The sequence below is a fragment of the Phyllostomus discolor genome, chromosome 9 (assembly GCF_004126475.2).
Source record: "Phyllostomus discolor isolate MPI-MPIP mPhyDis1 chromosome 9, mPhyDis1.pri.v3, whole genome shotgun sequence".
In the NCBI taxonomy this organism is placed as follows: Eukaryota; Metazoa; Chordata; class Mammalia; order Chiroptera; family Phyllostomidae; genus Phyllostomus; species Phyllostomus discolor.
In genome coordinates this window covers 49,123,978-49,149,916 of record NC_040911.2, presented here as the reverse complement: position 1 = coordinate 49,149,916, position 25,939 = coordinate 49,123,978, and the positions used below count along the sequence as shown (strand labels likewise).

Sequence of the window (25,939 nt, the reverse complement as noted above, 5' to 3'; positions counted from 1 at the left end):
ACCACCTCTGAATAGAAGGTCCCTCACTCCTAAACCCCTCATTTCCACTATCACTTCCCGCTACCATTTGCAAGATAATATTAATCAGGCCTCAGAGCTTTTCTTCCATTAGCACTTCTACATGATCCCTCTAAGTCTCTTACTAATTTGTTCACAGCCCTAGAGATGCCAGTAAGTGGTGGAATTCCAAGGAAAAGCCAACCAGAGACCCTTGAGCTTGAAAAGCAAGTCAAATTAGAATACATTGGAGGGAAGCCAATGTCCAAATGATCAAGCACATCAGGAAGACTTTCAATTTGGAGAGATCAAATTACTGCTTCAGAATCCTGCCACAGTTTCAGTTTTCCATGAGGTCTGAAGGGTGAGAGGGAAGCCCAGGCAGGTGTGGCCTGCAGAGACCTACACAGATCCCCAGAGAGGTTCCTGGACTTCCTCCTTCTTCCCTACCACAAATTCCTTTCACCTAAGGCAATGCTTTTCCAAGTATGGCCAGTGGACAACTTACAGAAGAAAGCACTTTTTAAAATGCTTATGTCTCCAACCTACAGCTGCCTGGCTGCCTATTGAATCAAAATTTCTGGAGCTGCAACCTGGCATCTGAATTTTTAACAAGTGCTTTACATAATTTTTACATTGATGGAACTTTTAAAACTACTGGAGCAAGGTGACCTGTTTCATGTTTTTCTTTTCAAGAATTCTTTGCCCCAATTCTTTCACCAGGCCCAAGAAAAGGCCATGCAGTCTCTTGCTGGGCTTCTCAGACTTTCTCTGAAGAAAGTGTCTGTTTATCTAGACCCCAGGCCAAACCTGTCCTTAGAGCCACTGGAATTAGCCCCATGCCACTCGCTACTTATTCAGAAACTTGGTGACCCGCCACAGACTCATGTCAGCTTGTCCTGAAATCTGAGTTAGGCTACACGCACCATTTACTCTCTCCACTCCAAGAAGCCCATGCTCTTCAAGTCAGCTGTTGCTCAGGACCTGCATAATCACTCCAGTTGAGGTTCTCATACTTTCTTCCAACCCTATACATCACTAAAATGTCCCCAACTTTGCAGTCCTTACCTCAGCATCAGAAGATGGTAGACAGAAGGGGGTAACCCTGTTTTCCAGGCCCCATCAGGAATGGAACACTCTCTTCCTCAAGAGCTGTTACCAGAGCTTCTCTTCTTCAGTGGGGAGGGAGAGGAGCCACAGGAAAGTAGGGAAATGACATTCACTGAGCATCTACTGTGTTCAAGCTCAGGACAGCCATCTCACATACAGTAGCACCAATTCCAGTTTGCTTCCTTACCTCAGATTTAAGAGACTACACATTACTCCAACAATTTGGGCACAGGAAGATTTCTGTCTAGAATTCTTCAAGATACCTAGGAAAATCTTTCACAAAGTTTAGAAGTATAAAAAAAATCAAAAGTAGAAATCTGGAATCCACTCAACCAGATGCCTCTGAAAGCTTTTCATTCTGGATAGTGTGGTCAAACCTTTATACTATCTTCTGGAACATCATGAATATGAAACACACCATACTGAAGAAAGGGCATCTCCTCCGAGAGGCTCTTCTACACACAAATGCCTCAAGTCGGCTGAGTCAAGTTCAGGGAGTTAATTCCATTTAAATTCCAGTACCCTCTCAAAATATACCAGGCAAACAAAGCTCCTCTTAAGTATTTACAAGTTTACGGAACCAAAGTCTATTAGATGAGACTGGTCCCACTACACACACACAAACACACAGCTCAATCAAATCTAGATATAGTTCCTCTCCAATGCTCAGTAAAAAATATAGTATCTGACAATTACAGGAGAGCAAAGTGTTTTAGGATTAGAGTAAAAGAAGGCCAAGTTCTAAATAAGGTCTGGAGTGTAGAGATTTGGCTAACTCCCCAGAAATAGATCATTCCAACAGGCAGAATCTGGAGCAGCCAGATTGGTTGACCAAGAATCTGGTTCCACTGCCATGGAAAGGTGTCAGTAAGCAGATGCCCATTACGGTCACAGGTCCTATCATTTAACAGACTATTCTTATTTAATGGGAAAAGCTTACACCCTGGGCAGGGACCAATCCATCAGGCTTCTCTTGTCCCCTTTTCTAAATGGGAGTTTTTAATATAGTTACCTGATTTTACTTTTGTATATTACATGTTCTGGGGATGAGCTCATCATTTGGCCCAGTGTGTTTACTAAAATTTATTTAATTATATATATATATATATATATATATACACACACACATATATATATAACATGCATATATATTGCAAATACATATATATCCATATATATGCCACTTTTAATAATTAGTTTTTATTCTTATCTTAATAAGCTTTTTGTTAATTGAACTTTTTATTAAGGCAAGTGTAGATTCACATGTAGATATAAAGAAATAATAGCAATAGATTCCTTGTAAACTTTTCCCAGGTTCCCCAAATGGCAACGCTTTGCAAATCTGTAGTATAATATGATAAAGAGTTGATACCCCAAATTTATAAAGAACTTCTGGGCCTCAACAGCAAAAAACCCCCACAAACAACCAAATTAAAAATGGGCAAAGGATCTGAATAGACACTTCTCCAAAGAGGATGTACAGAGGGCCAACAGACATATGAAAAGATGCTCAATGTCTCTAATCATCAGACAAACAAAAATAAAAACCACAGTGAGGTATCACCTGTCAGAATGGCTATCACCAATAAATCAACAAAGAAAAAGTGCTGGCGAGGATATGGAGAAACGGGAACCCTTCTGCACTCTTGGTAAGAATGCAGATTGGTGTAGCCACTGTGGAAAGCAGTATGGAGTTTCCTCAACAAATTAAAGATGGAACTGCCTTGGGAGTTCCAGCCAAGATGGAGGCATAGGTAGAAACCCTTCACTTCCTCACACAACCAAAAGGAAGATAATAACCAATCTAAAATCAATAAACAACCAAAATCACCAGAAAATCAAACTGCATGGAACTCAGACAACCAAGGAATTAAAGAAAAATCTACCAGAACAACCAGACTAGCAGCACTGCACAGCAGCAAGGAGGTTTGCCCTGCCCAGGTGAATACCTAAGACCCCGCCCACTTACAACCTATCAGTTGCACCAAGACAAAGAAATATGGCCCAAATGAAAGAACATAGCAAAACCTCAGAAAGAGAATTAAGTGATGAAGAGACTGCCAACCTATCTGATGAAGAATTTAAAGTCCTGGTAATCAAAATGCTCACAGAACTGATTGAGCTCGGTCGAAAAATAAAAGAACAAATGAAAGATACCCAAAATGGAATAAAGCAAAATATTCAGGGAACCAACAGTGACAAGGAGGAAACCAGGATTAAAAGCAATGATTTGGAATAAAAGGAAGAAATAAACATCCAACTGGATCAGAATGAAGAAACAAGAATCCAAACAAATGAAGAAAGGCTGAGGATTCTTTGGGACAACCTAAAACATTCCAATATACAAATAATAGGGGTGCCAGAAGAAGAACAGCAGCAAGAAACTGAAAACTTATTTAAAAAAATAATGAAGGAAAACTTCCCCAATCTGGTGAAGGAAATAGACTTCCAGGAAGTCCAGGAAGCTCAGAGAGTCCCAAAGAAGTTGGACCCAAAGAGGAACACACCAAGGCACATCATCATTAAACTACCCAAGATTAAAGACAAAGACAAAATCCTAAAAGCAGCAAGAGATAAGGAGACAGTCACCTACAAAGGCACTCTCATAAGGCTATCAGCTGATTTCTCAAAAGAAACATTATAGGCAAGAAGGGGCTGGAAAGAAGTATTTGAAGTCAGGAAAGGCAAGGAACTATATCCAAGATTCCTCTATCCAGCAAAGCTATCATTTACAATGGAAGGGCAGATAATGTACTTCCCAGATAAGGTCAAGTTAAAGGAGTTCATCATCACCAAGCCCTTACTATATGAAATGTTAAAGGCACTTATCTAAGAAAAAGATCAACAATATGAACAATAAAATGACAACAAACTCACAACTATCAACAAATGAACCTAAGAGAAAAGAAAAACAAAAACTAGGCAAGCAACCAGAACAGGAACAGAATCAGGGAAATGGACATCACACAGAGGGAGTTCAGTGGGGAGGGGGAAGGGAGAAATAGGGGAGAAAAGGTACAGGGAAGAAGAAGCATAATTAGTAGGCATAAAATAGATGGGGAGAGATAAAAAATGGTATAGGAAACAGAGGACACAAAGAACATATACGTACAACCCATGGACATGAACTAAGGGGGGTGGAATGCTGGAAGGTTGGCGGGGCAGGGGGAGGGAAGATAAAAGGGGGGGATTGGGAAAACTGTAATAGCATAATCAATAAAAAATACTTTAAAAAAAAATGGAACTGCCTTGACCCAGCAATTTCACTTCTGGGAATCTATCCAAAGAAACCGGAAACACTAATTTGAAATGATATATGTATCCCTAAATTCATTGCAGCATTATTTACAATCATCAAGATTTGGAAGTGGCCCAAGTGTCCATCAGGTGAATGGATAACACAACTCTGGTAACTTGCACAACAACATACTACTCAGTCATAAAATAGGAGAGAATTTTACCCTTTGCAACAGCATGGATGGGCCTGGAGAACATTATGCTAAGTGAAATAAGTCAGGCAGAGAAAGACAAATACCATATGATTTCACTTACATGTGGAATCTAATGAACAAACTGAACTAACAAGCAAAATAGAGACAGATTCATAGGTAGAAAGCAGGCTGACAGCTCAGGGAGGGGGTAGTTAGAGGGTGGAGGGATTGAGCAAAAATGAGAAAGGACTCATGAACACAGACAACAGTGTGGTGATTGCAGTGGGGAAGAGAGTGGGTGGAGGTGGAAGAATGCATAAGGGGGATAAATGGTGATGGAAAAAATACAATTTAAAAAAATCTACAATATAGAGATTTCTGGTCAAGACAGAGGCATAGGTAAACCTGCCTTGCCTCCTTGCACAGCTGTAACAAAAAATACAGCTAGGGTAAAAAACAGAATTGTGAGAATATCAAGCTGTGTGGAAGTCTGACAACCAAGGATTTAAAGAAGCCACATTCATCCAGACAGGTAGGAGGGGCTGAAACATGGAGACATGTGGAGTAGTGTGGAATGGCACAGAGAGGTGCAGAGATGGGAATGGGTAGTCCCACATCCACTTGCGGTGTATAAAAATTGGGAGAGATACCTCAAGAGCAATGGACCCAGCTCCACACCAGACACCAACCCCAGCATTCTAGCACCAGGAAGATAAGTTCCCATAACTTCTGGCTGTAAAACCCAGCGGGGGTTGGAGCAATGGAAGAAACTGTGGGATTCAAAAGATTCCTCTTAAAGGGCCTACAAAGAACTTAGGACTCACACAGACCCATCCTGTCTGGGATTTAGCACTAGGGCAAGAGCTGAAAGGGCACAAGTGGCATACAGGGAGAAAGTGAAGTCATTGGCAACAGGAAAAGTGCCAGGAGACAGCTTCCTCCCAGACAAAACTCCAGAGGTCAGGCAGCAGCATTGTACCCTCTCTGAGCCCTCTCCCACACAGAACAGCAGAGCACTGACATGGGTTGCCCCGCCCTGGTGGTCACCTAAGGCTCTGCACATACAATTTAACAGGTGTACTTTTCTACAATAGGCCACACTACTAACATAGGGAGTCAAAGCAGCTCTATCTAATACACAGAAACAAACACAGGGAGGTTCAAAATTAAACACAAAGAAATATGACCCAAATGAAAGAACAGAACTCCAGAAAGAGAAATAAATGAAATGGAGATAAGCAATGTACCAGATGCACAGTTCAAAACACTGGTTATCAGGATGCTCCAGGAATTCATTGGGTACTTCTATCAGCATAAAAGAGACCCAGGCAAAAATGAAGGTTGAATTAAGTGAAATAAATAAAAATCTACAGGGAACCAACAGTGGGGGGCATGAGGCCAAGAATCAAATCAATTATTTGGAGCACAAGGAAGGAAAAAGCATTTAATCAAAAAAGCAAGAAGAAAAAAGAATTTGAAAAAATGAGGATGGGCTAAGTAGCCTCTTAGATGTCTCCAAATGTACCAACATCCCAATCATAAGGGTGCCAGAAGGAGAAGAGGAAGAGCAAGAAATTTAAAACTTATTTGATAAAATAATGAAAGAAAACTTCCCTATTTTGGTGAAGGAAATAGACATACAAGTTCAGGAAGCACAGAGTGTCCCAAACAAGACCACACCAAGTCACATCATAATTAAAATGTCAAAGGTTAAAGATAAAGAGAGAATCTTAAAAGCAGCAAGAGAAAAGCAGAGAGTAAACTACAAAGGAGTTCCCATAAGAATATCAGCTAATTTCTCAAAGGAAACTTTGTAGGCAAGAAAGGGCTGGAAAGAAATATACAAAATGATGAAAAGCAAGGACCTACAACCGAAATTACTCTATCCAGCAAAACTATCATTTAGAATGCAAGGGCAGATAAAGTGCTTCCCAGACAAGGTAAAACTAAAGGAGTTCATCATTACCAAGCCATTAGTATATGAAATGTTAAAGAGAATTATATAAGAAAAAGAAGACCAAAATGATGAACATTCAAATGGCAATAAATTCACAACTATTAATAATTGAACCCAAAAACAAACTAATCAAACAAGCAGAACAGAGTTATAGATATGGAGATCATTGGGAGGGCTATCAGTTGGGAGGGAGAAGAGAGGTAATGGGAGGGGGAAAGGTACAGGGATTAAGAAGCACAAATTGGTAGGTAGAAAATAGACAGGGGGATGTTAAGAGCAATATAGGAAATGGAGAAGCCAAAGATTTTATATGCATGATCCATGGACATGAACTAAGGGGAGATTCCTGGGGAGAATGGGGTTATCGGGTGGAGGGGGGCAAATGAGATAAAATTGAGACAACTGTAATAGGATAATCAATAAAATATATTTTTAAAAAGCCTATAGTATAATGTCACAAACAGGATATTCCCTTGATTTACCCTATATTACTTAGATTCCCCCAATTTTACCGGTACTCTGTATGTTTTGTGTGTATGAAGTTCATCTGTGTAGGTTCACATGTCCACTGCCACAGAGAGGATTCTGAACAGTTCCAATATAGCAAGGATCTCTTGTGTTGCCCTTTTATATCCACATCCACTTTCCTCCCTCCCCGCTGCCCACATCACCCCTAACCATCATCTCTAGCAACCACTAGTTTATCCTCTGTTTCTAAAATGTTTTCATTTCAAAGTGGCATATAAATGGAATCACACTATGAAACCTGTGGGGTTGTCTTTATTGACTCAGCATAATTTCTCTGCAGGTTCACCAAGTTGCATGCACTAGTAGTATGGTTTTCTTTCTCGCTGGGTAATATTCCATTGCATGGATACACCAGAGTTTGTTTAGCCATTTACCTTTTGAAGGACATCTAGGCTAATTCTAGTTTGGGGCAATTACAAACAAACCTCCTATAAATATTCATGTGCAAGTTTTTTGTAAACCTAAGTTTTCATTTCTGTGGGATAAATGTCCAACAGTGCAATTACCAGGCCACACGATAATTGTAATTTAGGGTTTCTTTTAAGTTGCTGTTTTCCAAAGTGGTTGCACCATTTTACATTGACACTAGCATTGTGTGAATGATACAGTTTCTCCCCAGTCTCACATGTTTGTTGATGGTTTCTAATATAATTCCATTGTACTGTTAAAACATGCTTTGTACACTTTTAATTATTTTAAATTTATTGAGGCTTCCTGTATGGCTTAGTATTTGGTCTTCCCTGGAGATGTTCCATGTAAGCCCAAGACTAATACGTTTTTAAGTTTTTTTTACTTGCTATTCTCCTTTTAAAATAAAGAGACAGAGACAGAGAGACAGAAAAAGCAGGTCTAAGGTCGAGGGCATTTTGCAAATAACTACAGTCATGTACTGCTTAACAACAGGGGTAAATTCTGAGAAATGTGTCATTAGGTGATTTCATCACTGTGAGAACATCACAGAGTACACTATACAAACTTAGATGGTAAAGCCTACTACACAGCTAAGCTATTGCAATAGTCTGCTGTTCCTAGGTACAATGCTGTACAGCATGCTACTGTATAAAACAGCATGAGATTAATTCAAGCACAAGAGAAAATTACATGAAATTGGGAGTAACTGTAAATGTGCATGATATTTCTTTGTAGGATGATGGAAATGTTCTAAAATTAGATGTAATGATGACTGTACAACATCATAAATATGTTAAAATTTATTGACCTACATACTTAAAACACATGGATTTTATGGTTTATAAAATATCTCAATAAAATATAACAAAATTTTAATTTATATAATAATAAATGTTAAAAAATTTTAAGTTTACTAGTACCTTATTGACTTAATTAGAGGTTTGAAGGAGAATTGCAAAGGGAACCATTTCTTCCCACATGATTCAATAACAGGGAGCATCTAAAATAACTTTCAAGTATAACAAAAGATATGCATTCCACACCTTAAACTACAACCGCAGGATCCTGAGAAGTTGTATTCAAACCTCACTGAGGCCAAACTAGAAGAGAAAGGGAATCACCCAGAGAATCAGAACTTGTGTGATGTGAGAGTGGCCCCATGATGTCACCACCAGGTGTAGTAGCTGGATGTGGTCTTGAATTGTTTGCCATTGGGGATCGAGGGGCTGTGAGTGAATTTATGGTTGGAGGTGAGATGGATGAATTATGCATTATTAAAATTGTATATACAGGAGCTGGCTAGCACAAAGAATGCCCATGGAGGAGAACACTATACCAGTGCATAAAAGGTGAATTTCACTCTGAGAAAGAGTGTCTTTAGGTGCCAGTAGCCAAGGCACCATGTCACAGACATGTTTTGTCTGTCCAGGCTGTACTTTACTAGGAATTGACCATCTTCCAAACCAGCCACCCTCCCATTCTCATGGTTATGGTGGGAAAAGTGATTTTGCACTACCCAACTCCCTTCCCATGGCCACACATGCCTTGTCATGATGTGAGAAATCCTCCCATGGCAATTGAGACCAGAAACAGAGAGTGCCAGACTAAAGCTGGAACATGTGACACACCAGAGCCAAAGGCAGCCTATTTTCTACCATGAGGATACCAGTACTTTCCAATAAATTCCTTTTTGTTTCTTGAAACTCATTTCAAATGGATTTCATTTCCATGTAACTAAGTTCAAGTTTAAATAATTTTCTGTTTAGATTCTAGTCCATCAGCTCTCCCACAATACACAAGGCTCAGTCTACCAAAAGTCACACCTTTTATCACAATTCAGTGGTGTCAGATGATAGCATCTTCTCTTCAGCAAAGGCTCTCTAGACCCACCCATGCCAGCAATTCTGCTGGGAATACTAGGAGAATACACTGTTTTAGGATTACAGTAAAGAAAGTAGGGATCTGCACTAAGTCTGGGAAGTTTAAAGATTTGTTCAGCCCCCACAAAAACAAATGATTAAGTGGTGTTGATAGTTGTTACTATAAACCAACTGATACAATGTGATATGAAGTTTTGGAAAAAAAAGGGCAATTTGTCAAAGGCCACGTTAAGAGCTTTTGTAAGTCTATTTTATTGTTATTTAACTTTAGTTTAATTGTACTTGGATTAGCAAAATCTGAAGCATGATGTCATTGTCTTTATGAAAATCAACTACTGGAATTGCCGAGAATTAAATTAACTAGGGGAATGGTGACAACACAAATTCTCTATTTTCCTTTATAACATTTTTATTGAGTTGCACAATAGATAGCTTATGAGACTAGATATAGTTATCATCAAATCTCTAGCCCATGTGGACTGCATCTCTACAAATCTCTCTCCAGGTAAAGGAATTCAACAATCAAGTGTTTCTGGAACAAGCCCAAGTACTTACATATGATGAATCATATTCAGATATTAGAGTAAAAGAATGAGATTATATAGACCTGATTACAACCCTAAGTTAAATCTAGGAATAAAACAGTGATGTATGGAAAATGTTAAGAAGTTAACTCTCCTTACCACATGAAAGTGTTACTAAAATGGTGATGTAGTTATAATGACAATAATAATAGAAAAGGTAACAATAAAAATAATAAAACCATGTAGCCCAAAGACATTTAGTGTAAGGGATATAACTGTGCTGTTTATATGAAATTTGATTTTAATATTCATCAATGTGTGGCCCATCAAATTTGTGTTTTCCTACTATTTTCTTTTAATTCTATTCTGGTTGAATAAATAACACCTTGACCACCACAAGTGAATGACTATTAATTAAATTATTACACTGAGAACAATAGAGGCATGACAACTTTTTACACATAGACATTGAGGGATAAAGAATATTAAACACACACAAAAATTGTAAATTAATCTTACCTAATATCTGAGAGATCGCATTTGTTTCCAGCGATAGCCATTACAATGTTTTCTGGGCCATGTTCTTTCAGTTCTTTCACCCATTTCTTTAAGGTATGGAATGAGTCCTAAACCCAAAGTATAAATCAAGCATTGGAAACATTATGCATATAACCGTGTATATTTCATACATAATCCTATGTATTTCAACCAAACAAAAATACAAATACAATACAATTTAATGGAGGAAAACCATTTTCAGTTGGCTCGCATAGATGAACACACTTCCCTTATTTGGCACAAATTTTAATATTAGCTAAATTATACTTAGCCTACAAAATGTTCCCTTCTCTAAAACTGAAACCTGATAAAGTTAAGAAAATCATATTAGTATTTTTCTTCTATAAATAGCATTAAAAGTATAGACTTATGCAGATCATGCACCACAGAAATGTACACTTGAAACCAATGTCACCCCAATAAATTTAATAAAAATAAATTTCTGCAAAAAAAATACAAACAAAAAATAAAACTGAAAGCTAACAAAACAACCACCACCACCAAACTCTCATAGATGTGGACAACAGTATGGTGGTTACCAGAGGGAAGGGACGTGAGAGGGCAGTAAAGGGAAAAGGAGGCCAAAATATGGTGACAGGAGATTTTACTTTGAGTGGTAAACACACAATGCAATATACAGTTGACGTACCACAGAGCTGTGTACTTGAAACCTATATAATTTTATTACCAATGTCACCCCCAAAATTTAATATTAGTAATAGTTCCTTTAAAATAAAAGAATCAATAGCATTTTTTTAAAAAAAAGATAGCCTTGACTTAACATGAAAAAGGACTATAAGTCTTAAGACTAAGACAATGTTCATGCTTACCTAAGGAAAGAAAAAGGAAAACACAGACACACACACACTTTAGAGTCTGTTTTCCTTTCTGTCCTTTACTCACAATCTTTCTCCAGGAAACAAGCCAAGGTACAATAGATACCACATTTAGGTAAAAGTAGTCAAGAATTCATGGATGGTAACTGTGATGAATCATTGAACTAGCAGTCCTGTGAACTGAGTCAGCACTCCAAGAGCAGGAAAAAACATCAGCAAACCACAGCAGTCATTCGTTGGTATCCTAGATGCTCAATGTGATCACTCAAAATATATTTATATTATATGTACACAAATATACTATACATACATGAACATTTTCCTTGGCATTTTATGAAATGTGAGTGAAACACTAATAGAAGATAAGCATTTTATAATTATAAAGCATGAAGAACTTAAAAATAATTTTCCTTTTCCTACAAAGCTGACATTCTGGAGAACAATATTAGAACACAACACCTTGCCTCCATAAACAGTCAATTTTAAAATGAGTGTTCATTGTTTTTTTATTTAATTTAGTAGATAAATCTGAAATGCTTCCTTACGAGTAGATGCAATAAACTCAATATATACTGTCCATTATCCCCAACCACCACATTATGAATCCTCATTCCAGGATACCATCAAGATTCAAGCAGTGAAATCTCTGTTTTGGTCTTTCTAAGACAGAATCACCATGAATGGCATCTCAATTCTAAAGGGAACATTCTTACCTGTTTGGTAATATCATACACAATGACAGCTGCAGCAGATCCACGATAGTACATGGGAGCCAATGAATGAAACTGTTTAGGAACAATAAATAGTTTTAGGCCAAATTGAACACATTTTATGCAATCCCAAATTAAATATAACACTTTATCTTACAATCATCTTTATAAGATCCCTGAATTCCCTGTAGAGTTTTCCCAGAGCTCATATTAGATATACATTTTTCTCCTTGACTACACATATGTTATGGTTTATAGACCATGGAATTCACTCTTGGGCAAAGGCCAAAAATAAATTTTATTTCAAATGTTAATATCCTATGAATTGTCTTTTCTCTACAGCTCATCACTTACTTAATATGGTTGACCCAAGGCAATCTTATTACACAGGAATAAGAAAAAGACATTTGCCAAGGGGAAGAAAAGAGGAGGCTGGCATGGATCACAAGACTGTCCCTAACTGAGCCACTAATGAGGAATATTGCAGTAAGGGCACCTGGGCAACAGTGCTGGGGTCTGGATGGCTGCATCCCTGCATGGCGTGATGAATCGTGACAGTGAGTAGCTTCACTCCAGAATGTGGACAAAGCAAGTCTCACTGGTCACTAGAATAATTTATCCCTAAACAGGATAATTATTTTGAGGGTACATACAGATTTTACATGTATTTTGAAGAATGTGTCTTTGAATCTATTTGAATATCTTCCAATATATTTGGAGAATATATTGTGGAGGGGTTTTGAAAGTCATTAAGAAAAAGACAATTCAGCTCGACAAAAAAATGGACAAAGGATATACATATAGATAAATCACAGAGGAAGAGACACAAATTGCCAATTAATATTTTTAAACATGTGCAATTAAAATAAAATTAAACTAAAATAAAAGCAATAATGAAGCATTTATTAATATGTTAAATATTTAAAAAATGTAACGTATCCAGTCAGTGTGGATTTGGGAAGGGAGTCACTCTTATCAGCTACAAGGGAAAGTATTTTAAGACCTTCTTATAAAAAGACGCTCAACATCACTGATCCTCAGGAAAATGCAAATCAAAACCACAATGAGTAATCACCTCATATCTATTAGGATGGCAATTACTAAAAAAAAAATGTAACAAGCGTTAGTGAGGATGTGGACAAAAGGAAACTCTTGTATACTGTTGGTGGAAATGCAAATTGGTACAGTCATTATTGAAAACAGTATGGAGGTTCTTCAAAAAAAACCCCACTACAAATAGACGTACCATATGATCCAGCAATTTGCCTTTGTATTCAAAAGAAATGAAATCAGTATCTCAAAGAGGTATCTGTTTTCCACTCCCATGGTTGTTGCTGTATTCTTTACAATGGACAACATATGGAAAGAACCAAAGTGTCCATTGATGAATGAATGGATTTTTAAATATGTGATACACACACACAAGACTTTTCTGGAAAATGCCTAGCCATTATTAATATAACAAGAATTGTTTGCACAATATCAATGTAACCTGGCAGCCAAGGAGAGTGGACTGGTATGCACATACATGAACAATGATGACTTTACTGTACTAGTCAGTGGGGGCAGTAGATGCTGTTGAGGGAGCATGTGTACTGTGTGGCCATCACATTCAAAATTACTGAGTGAGTAGAGCAATGAATCTCCATCAAATTTTGTGTTAGGCTTGAACATTCCTCTGCAAACACTATTTGGATGATTCATAAGACTGCAGCTATGGGCAACTGGTGACTGGCACCTTCATCACAACACACCAGCTCACATATCACATCTCATGCAGAGTTTTTTAATGAAACATCAAATCACCCAGGTGACTCAGCCCAGATTCAGTGCCCTGAGACTTCTGGCTTTTCCCAAAACTAAAATCACCTTTGAAAGGGAAGAGAGTTCAGCGTGTTGATGAAATTCAGGAAAATATGATGGGGCAGTTGATGGCAATTGGGAGAACTGTGTGAGGTCCCAAGGTACCTACTTTGAAGGGGACTGAGGTGTCATTGTCCTATGTGCAATGTTTCTTGTATCTTGTGTCTTCTTCATTAAATTTCTCTATTTTTCATATTACAAGGCTGGATACCTTTTGGACAGATCACACACACACACACACACACACACACACACAATGGAATATTATCCATCCTTATAAAAGGAGTGCCTGTCATTTGCAACAACATGGATGAACATGGAGGATATCATGCTAAGTGAAATAAACCAGATACAGAAAGAAAAAAACTTCATGTTTTCACTTATATATGGAATCTAAAAAGTCAAATATATAGATGGAAGTAGAGAGTAGAATAGTGGTTATGAGGAGCTTAGGGGGCTGGGAGGATAAATGACCACCAAAAGGGACAAAGTTGCAGTTACGTGAGACAAGTAAGTTCTAGAAATGAAATGTACAGTATGATGACTATGGTTGATAATTGTTAAATCTGAAAATTTGCCAAGAAAATAGATTTTAGGTGCTTTTACCACTGAAAAACATAAGATGTGTTCATTACATTGACGGTAGTAATGATTTAATTATGTACACATACAGCAAATCATCATGTTGTATACCTGAAATATATATAATTTTTACTTTAAAAAAAGAAAGAACTTCTTTCAAAGCCAATGTCAGTACTATATATCAAAAGTTTCTGTTTGTATACCATTTGAATGATCAACCCCACTAATGAGAACATGTACTGAGTGATCTTCACAAACACAAAGACACTAATCTCTGTTGCACATGGGAGCAAATATTTAAAATGAACCTAAAGGTTAATCATAGAGAATTCATGAATAATTATATATATATGTATGTATGTATTCCACAACAGTTAAAATGATGATGAGGATTTTTATTTATAGGAAAAGGTATCCTTGACATGAAAAAAAAAAAGACTCCAAGTAGCCTATTAGCATAGTATGACTTAAGGTAAAATGTGTGTGTGTGTGTGTGTGTGTAGCATAGTATGACTTAAGGTAAAATGTGTGTGTGTGTGTATAGGTATAACATAATATTTCTCAAAACATTAACAGTGGGATTTCTAGTGACTTGTACATTTTTCTTATAAGAATCTGAACAGTACAAAATTTTACAATTATTTTTAAATAAAATGATTTTTAAGTTTAAAAAAAGCAGCCATTTTTTATTGGGGAGTAGAGGAGGGGACAGAGAGGGAAGGAAGAACTATGAATCCTGAAGCTTTTCCAGCAAACAACAAAACCAAAACTTATTTACTTTTATCTCCCACCCAAAACTCATCAGGGACTAAGTACTTGCCAAACTGAAATGATCCTATTTGGAAATCTGATGCACATCAGTTCCCAAGGTTTCCCTTTTAATCCCCTAAAGAATGCTAGTGTGGCTCTCACAGAGTAGAAGGAATCAGGCAACTCTTGCCCAACTCCATGCCCTCATGCAAGTTGCCACCTTAAACAGAAATTGCCCTGGTACCTCTGTGATTTTCAGGCTGGATGGAGCTCAGAACGAATTCAGGGGCTCCCAGCCAAAAGGCCTGGGCCACTTGCCATGGCTCACCAGAGGACAGCAAGCCTTTTACCATGCGTGCCTTTCCACGGTCATTGACTGCCCAACACTGTGTTTGTTATAATATTAGGCACCAATAAAACTATTTTATTTTACATTTTTTTCATTTTATTTCATTTCATTTTTTATCCTCACCCAAGGACTTTTTTTTTATTGCTTTTAGAGAGAGGAAGGGGGAGAAAGAGAGAGGGAAATATCGATGTGAGACAGAAACATTGACTGGTTGCTTCTCGTAGCTTCCTGGACTGTGGATTGAACCTGCAACCTACCTACATATGTGCCCTAACCAGGAATCACACCCACAGCCTTTTGGTATATGTCAACCAACTGAACCACATTGGCCAGGGCTCAATAAAACTATTTTATTAGACAAGATCGGGTGTGTTCAGGGTGGTATGGCCGGAGACTCAATAAAACTATTTTAATCCATCCTTTGGCAATTCACTCCACATGTAGAAAACAAAATAAAAATTTCTGCCCAAACAGAGAAAAAAAGTAATGTATTTTTGAAAGATTCCTGCTTTGCTAATGGCAGGAAGTGCATATAAAGTATCCTTTTAAAGCCCAATCACATAAAATGTCCATTTTTAAAAAATAACCTCAGGTAAGAATAGTCCTTTTTAAACACACCAAATAAGACAGTCACTACAAAATGCATATCTCAAAAATCAAGGTACTTGTGGACTCAATAACATAAGGAACAAACTGTGGATATCCTCTAAGACAGAATGCATTTTCAGCTATAACACCATGAACTGAAATGGTCACTGATGTGCAGGTCTAATGAATTATTGAATAGATCTTTGTATATAATGCATTACTTGTTCTTTCCTTCCTCCAAATGGAATCATTTTGAAATAAATCTGTTGGTGAAGCCACTTAAACGACTTTATTGCCACAGACTTGGGAGTTTTAGTGAGCTAAAAGTTCACATCTCAGTGCTAAAACCCAATAATGCATTGACCAAAGGATAATATTTGTGGAGGACAAAAGGATAAATCACTTCCAGCCTATAATATGCATTCATGTTCCCACACAAATATAAAGCAAAAGCACCACGATCAGCCTCAATACTGAACATGACATAATTTAATTTCCATGAGGGCAGAAGACTGACAAAGCACTCCCATAAAAGATTTCTTCTAGAGGCAAAGTTCACCATCATGGGAAGCTGATACGATATTTTTAAACCTCACCTTGAAAGACTATTTAAAAATTAGCAAGAACCAATGACAGTCAAAATCCTTTCTTCCTTAACTATCCAACAGAACATCTGTAATACCAAATAAAAGTGTTCAGATAACTCTCAGATAACATTTAATTTTTTAGAAGCACAGGAATTGTGAAAAGTCAATTTATCCCCTCAAAATAAATGGCTGTTTGTGTGCTTTTCTGTATGTCTAAGTATGTGTGAATACTTGTTTTTCTATTACTGTCTACAGGATAAGAGAGAAGGGAACTGCCTTTGAGCTTCTTAGTCTCCTCAGCTTTAACAGATGGATGTTAATAACTCTGTCCCCACTTCCAACAACTGGTAGAAGCAACTGGACAATGCATTCTGAGAGTATTGAAAATGTTCATATGCTTTGATTCAACAATTACACTTCTGAAGGGAATAATCAGAGATGATCACAAAGTAACCAAAATTCATTCTAGAATGATCAGTAATGCTGTAAAGTTGAAACCAGACTCAAGGTCTAACCATCATGGACTGAAAACATAAATTTCGCCCTGGCTGGTATAGCTCAGTGGATTGCATGCCAGTCTCTGAACCAAAGGGTCACCCATTTGATTTCAGTCAGGGTACATGCCTGAGTTGCAGGCCAGGTCCCCAGTGGGGGGCATGTGAGGGACAACCACACATTGATGTTTGTCTCCTTCCCTTCCTCTCTCTCTAAAAATAAAGAAATAAAATATTTTTTAAAAACCATAAATTTGGCTTAGCCATATAATGGACTACTAGACAGCAATTAAACTCAAGCTTTTGAAAAATATGAAATGGCACATGAGGCAAGGTGGCCTAGTTTGGTACTTTCCAAAGGTCTTCTGCAGAACTCTGTGCTCTTGAGGTGCTTTTTGGGGGGGAGGGGAAAGCTTTCTTAGCCAAATAAATTTGAGAAACACCACAGATAATAATGCTCCCCTGCAGGCTTACAAAGTATTGTTAGTAGTCTCTGAAAAAAACTCTGAAACAGACCCTTGAAGACTCTGACAAATGTCTACAGTAAAAACTATTTTAGTTTTAACTCAAATTGCTAATTTATTTTTTAAGCTAGGGAACTATGTGCTTGGAACCAACCACAGGGACATAGTACGAAAATCTAGACTCAAGGCGGAATCTGGAAACCTGTGCCTGGCTCTACACTGTTTTCCATTCTTTGTAAAATGGAGGCAGTGGTGAGGATGGGGTCAGTGGTGATAGCTAAGGTTCTTCCAGCTCTGTGATGACACTCATGGCCAAGGTAAGACAGGGTCTGGATGGACCCTCCTTCCCTTGCCATGATCCTGATCCTTGAGTGCCTTACCTGCAACACAAACCTCCCTTCTTCCTATCCCACACTATTGTGTTTGTGCATGCTCAGCGCACAGCAGAAAGTATTGTTCTGAGAAATCTCCCAATCCTTCAGACCACCCAGTCTGCTTCAGGCAAAATTCCTTAAATGCAGGTTTGTGGCTACATAAATTCCACAGCAGCAAAACTCAATATGTCAAGATTGAGCAGTAGTGGAAAATACACAAAGTTTCCAAACAAGGACAGGTTCCAGCTGGGCTTGGCCTCCCCAGATGAGAATTATCCAGGCCTGAAGTCTCTGGCATCAGGTCCAGGAACTTGCAGGCATTGGGTCTGTATTATAATTTTTCAGAGAATGCTCTGTCTCTGGTGAGTACTTCAAAGCAGCCCTGGGAGCCAGTGCTGGTCTGTCCCAGGTGCCAGCACACAATCAGAAATGGTCACCCTTCCACTGAATGCTGGGGCCATGGACAGCCAAGTGCAGAAGCCAAAACATATCCCGAGGTTCCATTCAGATTCAGACAAAGAGGAAAGTGGTAGAGAAAATTCCTGACATTCCCAACATTCTCAGCTGGCCAAAGTTGAATGGAAAAACTCTTACTGAATGTTCTCTCTGTGTCCTTCAGAAGTACATCCCTGACCACAGACTCTCCCCACAGAAAAACAGAGGGGCTGTTTCATATGCCTACTCAGATAACTTTTTAAAAATTGTTTTTAAAAATTTTATTTACTTATTTTTAGAGAGGAGAAGGGAGGGAGAAAAAAAGGGAGAGAAACATCAATGTTTGGTTGCCTCTTGTACACCCGTCAGTGGGGACCTGGCCTGCAACCCAGGCATGTGCCCTAGACTGGGAATACAAACTGGCAACCCTTTGGTTCACAGGCTGGCATTCAATCCACTGAGCCACACCAGCCAGGGCTCCCTACTCAGATATCTTAAAACCCAATAGTATGTAAAGTTGAATACAAAAGTGGCTGGGAGACTAGAGTATACCAAACTATTAATAGTGGTTATTTCTGAACACTGCCCATTAAAGGCAGACCACCATCTGTTGTATTATTTCTGAATTTTTTAAATTTTAACAGGATATATTACCTTTGCAATGAGAAAGGATCCCTTTTCCTTCTTATTACTTTTTCCTTTTTACTACTTTTTTTATTTTGATGTGCCAATTAATGTCAAAGAACTTCCTCAGCATTCAAGAATCAAAGGTGTGAAACCAAGTCCCAGGAGGGGATGGGATTTGGAGGTGACCTCACATGCATTTGACTCCTTATGGACAAGGTGCTATGCAAACTTTCTGTAGGAGCAAACGATCCAGCAAAATCCAAAATTTTTTTTTCATAAAAAAGGTTTTGCAGGATAGGGCTTAGTGTTTTTTTTAAAGATAAGGTAATGAACTGGTATATTTTGAAGCTTAGAATAATGTATAAGATGCAAGGTTCCAAAAATGCTATAGAAACTCATTTTTCCTACCCATGAATACCAACTGCAGGAAACCTCTGCTCCAATTCCTCTGTTGATAAGCAAAGGAAATTTCCTTGAAGTCCAGAACTATGACCCACCCCATCCCACAGTCGCTATTTTGTGCATTTAGAGGAAATGCCACTAAGGTCTGCTATTTCTCTCCCGCTCTCTACTCTGCTCAGGTTGGTTTAGTCTCCCCTATCCTTAGCTCTCCTGTTCCCAGTAAATGTCTATCTTCCAGATGAGTCTCCCTGCAGAACGGGGCAATAGGCAAACATCACTTGGGACCATGCCCAAAAAGGGGAGGAGACCCAGGGTCTGAGAGTGCCGCCCCCTGCCACGACAGGGCCTGAGCCAGCACTCCTCAGCCACCTTTCCCTCCTTGCCCAAGCCCAGGCCATCTTTCCTCAACTGTTTGTCCAGAAGTTTAATTGCAGTGGCCTCTACGCTGGTCACACAGCAGCCCAAGAGATCCTATTTTTAACAGCTGGCTTACAATATTTATATACATAGACCATCAAATCTATTTTTAGCATTTTATTATGGAAATTTTCAAATATATACATAAGAAAAGGCACAGTATTATAATGTACTTTCATTTTCTCATCTCCTAGCCTCAAGATCATACCAGAACCCTAACACATGGTTCTGGTATGTCCCTCCCCCTCCTCAATTCTCACCCTATCTCTACCACTGGAGTCTTCTGAAGCAAACTCTTAACATCATAATGTGTAAACTATAAAGCAGAGTAACTTTTTTCTTCAAATATAAGTCCAATGTGTCACTTTCCATTCGAAATCCTTCTAACTAAGCATGAAATCCAAACTCTGTACTACAGGTGTAAGGCCCTAGGCACTTGGGCACTAGGTTATTCTTGTCTCCAGTTCCTGGCCTGCTCCCTGTCACAAGCAGCCACACATAGCCCAAAGACCTTCACACATACTCTCCCCAGGCTGGCCCCCCCTCCACTAGACATCCACAAGACTTACTCCTTCACTTTATTCACCCATTCTCAACTGTCACCTCCTCCAAGAACCCTTCCCTGACCCCCTATGTAGGCCACAATAGGGACTCAAATATTTAATAGCTGAACATATGTGATGAATCAATAATCCTGTGAAGGCAGGTAGACAATAGGGTTGTTCTTATTTTACAGATGAGAAAATAGGCTCAGGATGATTGAGTAAATTGCCCACACACATATAGCTTTTAAATGATAGAACTAGACCTTGAACACAGGTATTCTGACTACAAATTCCATGCTTTGTCCACCCCTCAGCTACTTCTCTGAAATGAAACATTGCTTAAGTTGATGAAATTAAGATACAGCTTATGCTAAATTTATTCATTCATTCTATAAGTATCTATTGAACACTTGATACATGACAGGTACTGTTCTCAGCAATGGGGGGACAAGATTTGTCAGGTAGAATGATAGCCTCCAAAGATTCCACATCCTAATCCCTGGAGCCTATGAATATACTATGGTACATGGCAAAGGGAAATTAAGGCTGCAGATGGAGTTAAGGTTGCTAACCAACTGGTCTTCAGATGGAAAGATTATCCTGGATTGTCTGGTTGGGCCCAATGTCAACCCAACGGTCCTTAATAAGTGGAAAAGGGAGGCAAGAGAATCAGAGGGATCTGAAAATGCTGTGCTTCTGGCTTTGAAGATGGAGGAAGGGGCCACTAACTAAGGGAAACAAGCAATCTCTAAAAGAGGTAAAGAAACCAACTCTTCACAGAGCCTGCAGAATGGAACACAGCCCTGCTTGTAGCTTATATTGGCCCAGTAAGACCCATTTTGGACTCCTTATCTTCAGAACTGTGAGAGAGGGAATCTACTAAACATATGGTCATCTGTTACAGCAGCTACAGGAAACAAATAGAAAAGGGGAAGAAGACAAGATCCCTGGCCTCAAAAAGTGAATATTTTCTTGGAGTGAAGGAAGATGAAGTCAGACCCTCTTCAAAGGGGATGCTCTAGATATGTGTTTCCAAACAGCAAAGTCTGTGCTCTGAGGACACTCCAGCTGCTCCTGTTTGGACATGTTCTTCTCAGGAGCATGCTCTTTTGGTAATTACATGAAGTCCAGGTGCCTAATTTCCTTGTCAAGAATGAGATGCATAGGCTCCATAGGCCCTTTTGTCTACATACTAACCAGATTTAGGAAATTAACTGTATATAAGAAAAACGAAGAAGAGAAGCACAAGTGCTTCTTAGATCCTTAATAAATGCAACCTTAACCTCCCTCCCAATGCCTGTCTCCAACTCTGCTGCTGTAATCTTTGCCACGGGTCCTCTCACAGTCAGCAGAATGGAACTTGGCCTCAACTGAAATGCACAGGCAGTGCCTCACTTAGGGCAACCGAGACTAAAATACACACCAGTCAAATGTCGTGGCAAACTTGTGAAGAATCATCTAAGAGTCACCTTCCCTTCTAGAACCTGCCTGTCCCTGAGGAAGGCACACAAGAAGGAGGAGGAGGAGGGGAAGATGCCTACCAGGGAATAGAGGAAAACAGTGGGGTCTACTGTGACACAGAGAATGCAGAAGGGGACAGGGGCTGGGTCTACATTCATCCTTGCCTCTAAAGATCAACTCACAGCTGAGATTTTCCTCCCCACTGTTTCTGTCTCCCACTTCCCATTCCCTTTCCTTCACTTCCCACCTCACTGGCCAAGTACAGAAATGTTTCAAGTGTTTCCCAAAGGACTTACTAAATTGATCCTAATATGTGAACATGTCCCTCCTCCTTCTCTCCTGTCTGTGATACTATGACATCCAAGAGTGCAATTCTGCACCTTAGCTCCTAATTTCCTAAATGACATCAACACCTCCAAACAGCACAACTCCGGGGATATATTCCAGCAAAGGTGCTGCAGCTTTGCCCACACAGCTGCCAGCAGATGCCCCTCCTCAAATATTACTGTCATGCTTTCCTTCCACAGTTTCAGTTGCCAATTTTCAACATCACAGCACCTCCTCAGCTGTACAACTTTAACTGAAGATGGTTCTTGAGGCCTCTTCTAAAAGACGATGACATGGCGTAGCCCTATCGATAGCAGTTGATCTCATTTTTAATAGCATACACCCAACTACAAGTTTCTAATATTTCCTTACTGTGGGGGCAGGGGTTGGGGAAATGGAGAGAGGGGATATTTTTCTCATCAAGATCTCAATTTGTACTAGTTAAAGGTGCGATCCTCTTTGGAAGGGGAGTGGGAAGCAAAATCATATATTTTCTCTCTCACTGAAGAGAGGTTCCTAGGAAAATCATTCTCTAGTGGGTTCGTGGAGAAGGTGCCATAGGGTGAAGCATTCCCCTTCAACAGTGGGTTAAGAGCCAGATTCTGAATGTGTGCCATTCGCTGGTGGTATTTGGAGCTGAGCCTGCTATTTCCAGTGGCTGCAGGGCAAATGGAGGAGAAAACAAAGAGCAGCTCATTCTGAGCTTGTAAGAGGCCCCATTCTTCAAGGATTCCTGAAAGCAAAACTTTCTCTGACTTGAGCAACAGCCTATGAATAGTGAACCACTTTCTTAACCATAGACACTAGAGCCCTGAAGAAAGATGAGAGGGAGAAAGAGAGGGGGAGGGAGGAGAGAGAGAGAGTTTCTTTTGATGTTAAAGCCTGACATTGGCCTTGGATATATGACAGCTTTGGTTCTCTTATCTTTCTCAGGGACCATTCAGACCCAGTATTTACACCACAGCTTTGCTCACCTGCATCCTGGCCCTCTGAGCACAGGTTGTCCAATCACCTAACCTTTCCAATTATGGTAGATGGGTAGGTGCTTACAAAATTAAGCCAGTGCAGGCAAACAAGCAGCCTGGTTAAACAGCACACAGTGCTCAGATTTCATGGTTGCACACATAAACTGTCAGCTCCTGGAGAGCATGTGCATGACTCTTCCTTCTTCAAGTGTCCAGGGTTTAAGGACGACCTCTGACAGAAGGAGAAAGTAAAGGTTAAAGAAACCTGGGTGGCGCAATTAGAGATGTTTATTTATTATATTGTGAGTTTTTCTGGAACACTTGAAATATCTCACAGGTGAAAAAAAAGTTTGTGCACTCACTAAGGAAGAGACCATAATAGGCCTTTTGAATCAATGAGTTTCAGAATATTATCTCATTACCTTTAGTAGTATGTATTAAGGTATGTTTGTGTCTGGTCCTGAGTTAGATAACACTGCTGAAAAAAACAATCAGCTTCAAATAGTACTATTTTGAAGATAGACTTCTTTTTTTCAAAAAAACATAATTTAGTCAAATATCATAAATTTCAAGGCTAATAGTGGTTTGACAAATTTCAAGTGATAACTTTGCAAATATAACCTTGTTTGTGGTTCTATGTGAGTTTACTAGAGGGAGCACATTTAAATTTAGAAGATTTAATACTTTATTCAGAATTTTTCTTTGGGCACTACTTTGAGGTCAAGGCTGAATTTCCAATCCACACATAACCTCCAATGAAAGGAAAGACAGCATACAACTTGCTTATCAGTTTTAATTTAAATAAGGAGTAAATAACCTCAAATTCATCTAGAATCCCTATCAAAATCTTAGCTGCATTTTTTTGTAGAAGTTTACAAGCTGATCCTAAAAATCATGTGGAAATACAAAAGACCCAGAATAGCCAAAACAATCTTGAAAAAAAAATTGGAGGACTCACCTCTCAATTTCGAAACTTACTAAAAAGTTACAGTAATCAGGGCAATGTGGTACTGGCATAAGGATAAAATTTTAGATCGAAGGAATAGAACTGAGAGTCCAGAATTAAACTCTCATGCTTGTGGCCACTTCATTTTCAACAAAGGTACAAAGACAACTAATTGGGCAAAGAATATATTTTTAACACATTGTATTGGACAACTTATTTTGTATGATATTGACATGCAAAGAATGAAGTTGAATCCCTTCCTTACAAGATATACAAAAATTAATAACAAATGCATTATAGAGCTAAAACTACAAAATTAATAAAACATATAGGAGTAAATCTTTTGTGATTTTGAGTTAGGCAAAGACAAGTGTTGGCAAGAGTGTGGAAAAACTGGAACCTCAAACATTGCTGGTAGGAATATAAAATGGTGCAGCCACTTTGGAAAATACTTTGGCAGGTTCTCAAAATGCTTAACTTAGTATTACCATATAACCCGTTAATTTCACTCCTAGATATGTAACTAAGAGATTTTTTCAAAACATGCATCTGTACAAAACTTATACATAAATGTTCATAAAACATCACTACTCATAATAGCCAAAAAGTGGAAACAGCCCAAATGTCTGTCAACTAGTGAGTGGATAAACAAAATGTTGCACATTCATACAACTGAACATTAATCAGCCATAAAAAGGAAGAGAACACTGACCCATGTCACAACAGAAATGAACCTTGACAACACTATGCTAAGTGAAAGAAGCTAGTCACAAAAAACCACAGACTATAATTCTATTTACATGTAATGTCCAGATTAGGCAAATCTAGACACTGAAATTAGCATAGGACTAAAGGACTCTATTTTTGAGTCTGTATATGTGTTCTCCAATTTCATCTTTCAAAAGCATAAAATGAGTTTGATTTCAGAAATCAATCTATTCAACTTCAGATGTATTTGTAGAGTAGTGAAGAGTTTCTATGCTAATAATGGAACCATCAATTCACCTTCATGGAATTTATGACTGTGGTCTATTTAAAATCCATATTTTATAAAAGCATTCATTATGACTCAGGCAGTCTGTTAGGAAAAACAGGCTATAACAGGTATAACACTGACTTCAAACAAATGATACAAAAAAACCCAAAATGATGTTAATATTTTTTATGTTAGATTCTTAAAATAGTGGTGCTCTGATGGATCAAACCAGGAGAATGAAGCCTGACATTCTTCCAAGACACTGACTGTTAAATTGCGTTATCCTATGGATTGTGATTGTGTCCTAAAGCAGAAACAGAGTGATTTGGAAGCACTCATCTAGAAAATGAAGGTTGTATTTCCTATTGTGATAGGAAAAAATTTAATAGCAATAGGGATATTCCTGATCCCAATATAGTAGAATAACAAAGAAGAATGGGAAAAGGAAACTCAATGGAAAAGAATAACATGATAATGCATTAGGATATAGGTCTCTCTTGTCTCCCCACACAAACCCTGCTGGATGGAAGATGGGAGGACAGAGCTGTGCAGATCGATTACTTTCTCTCCTTGGGGACCTCTGAGCTAAGGTTCCTGCATATGTCCTTCTGACCTGCTGCTGCTGCTCTTCCTCACAGCTCAGCATGAAACAAAAACCAGCACAACAATCCATCTGAAGAGGACGGGATGAAAACCCACAAAAGCCCACATTCTCCCCTTCTCAACAATCTTCTTGGTAGCAAGAAACTAACTGCACAAACCTTGTAAATGTTGACCTTTAAATAATCATATTCAACCATCAATTGAAAATGATTAACTTTTTAAAATGTTTTTTACAGAGGCAC

General features: G+C 38.6%; 1 protein-coding gene across 2 annotated transcripts in view; it reads right to left on the bottom strand.

Annotated features, from left to right (window-relative positions):
- Positions 1-25,939, bottom strand: part of RAB31 (RAB31, member RAS oncogene family) — a 169,884-nt gene that overhangs the window by 37,239 nt on the left and 106,706 nt on the right. For both annotated transcript variants that reach the window (XM_028524670.2, XM_036009324.1), the window contains exons 4-5: positions 11,946-12,017; positions 10,358-10,464 (exon numbers count right to left, since the gene is read on the bottom strand). In XM_028524670.2, coding sequence (XP_028380471.1) covers positions 10,358-10,464; positions 11,946-12,017 — 179 coding nt within the window. The remainder of the gene's footprint in view (positions 1-10,357; positions 10,465-11,945; positions 12,018-25,939) is intronic.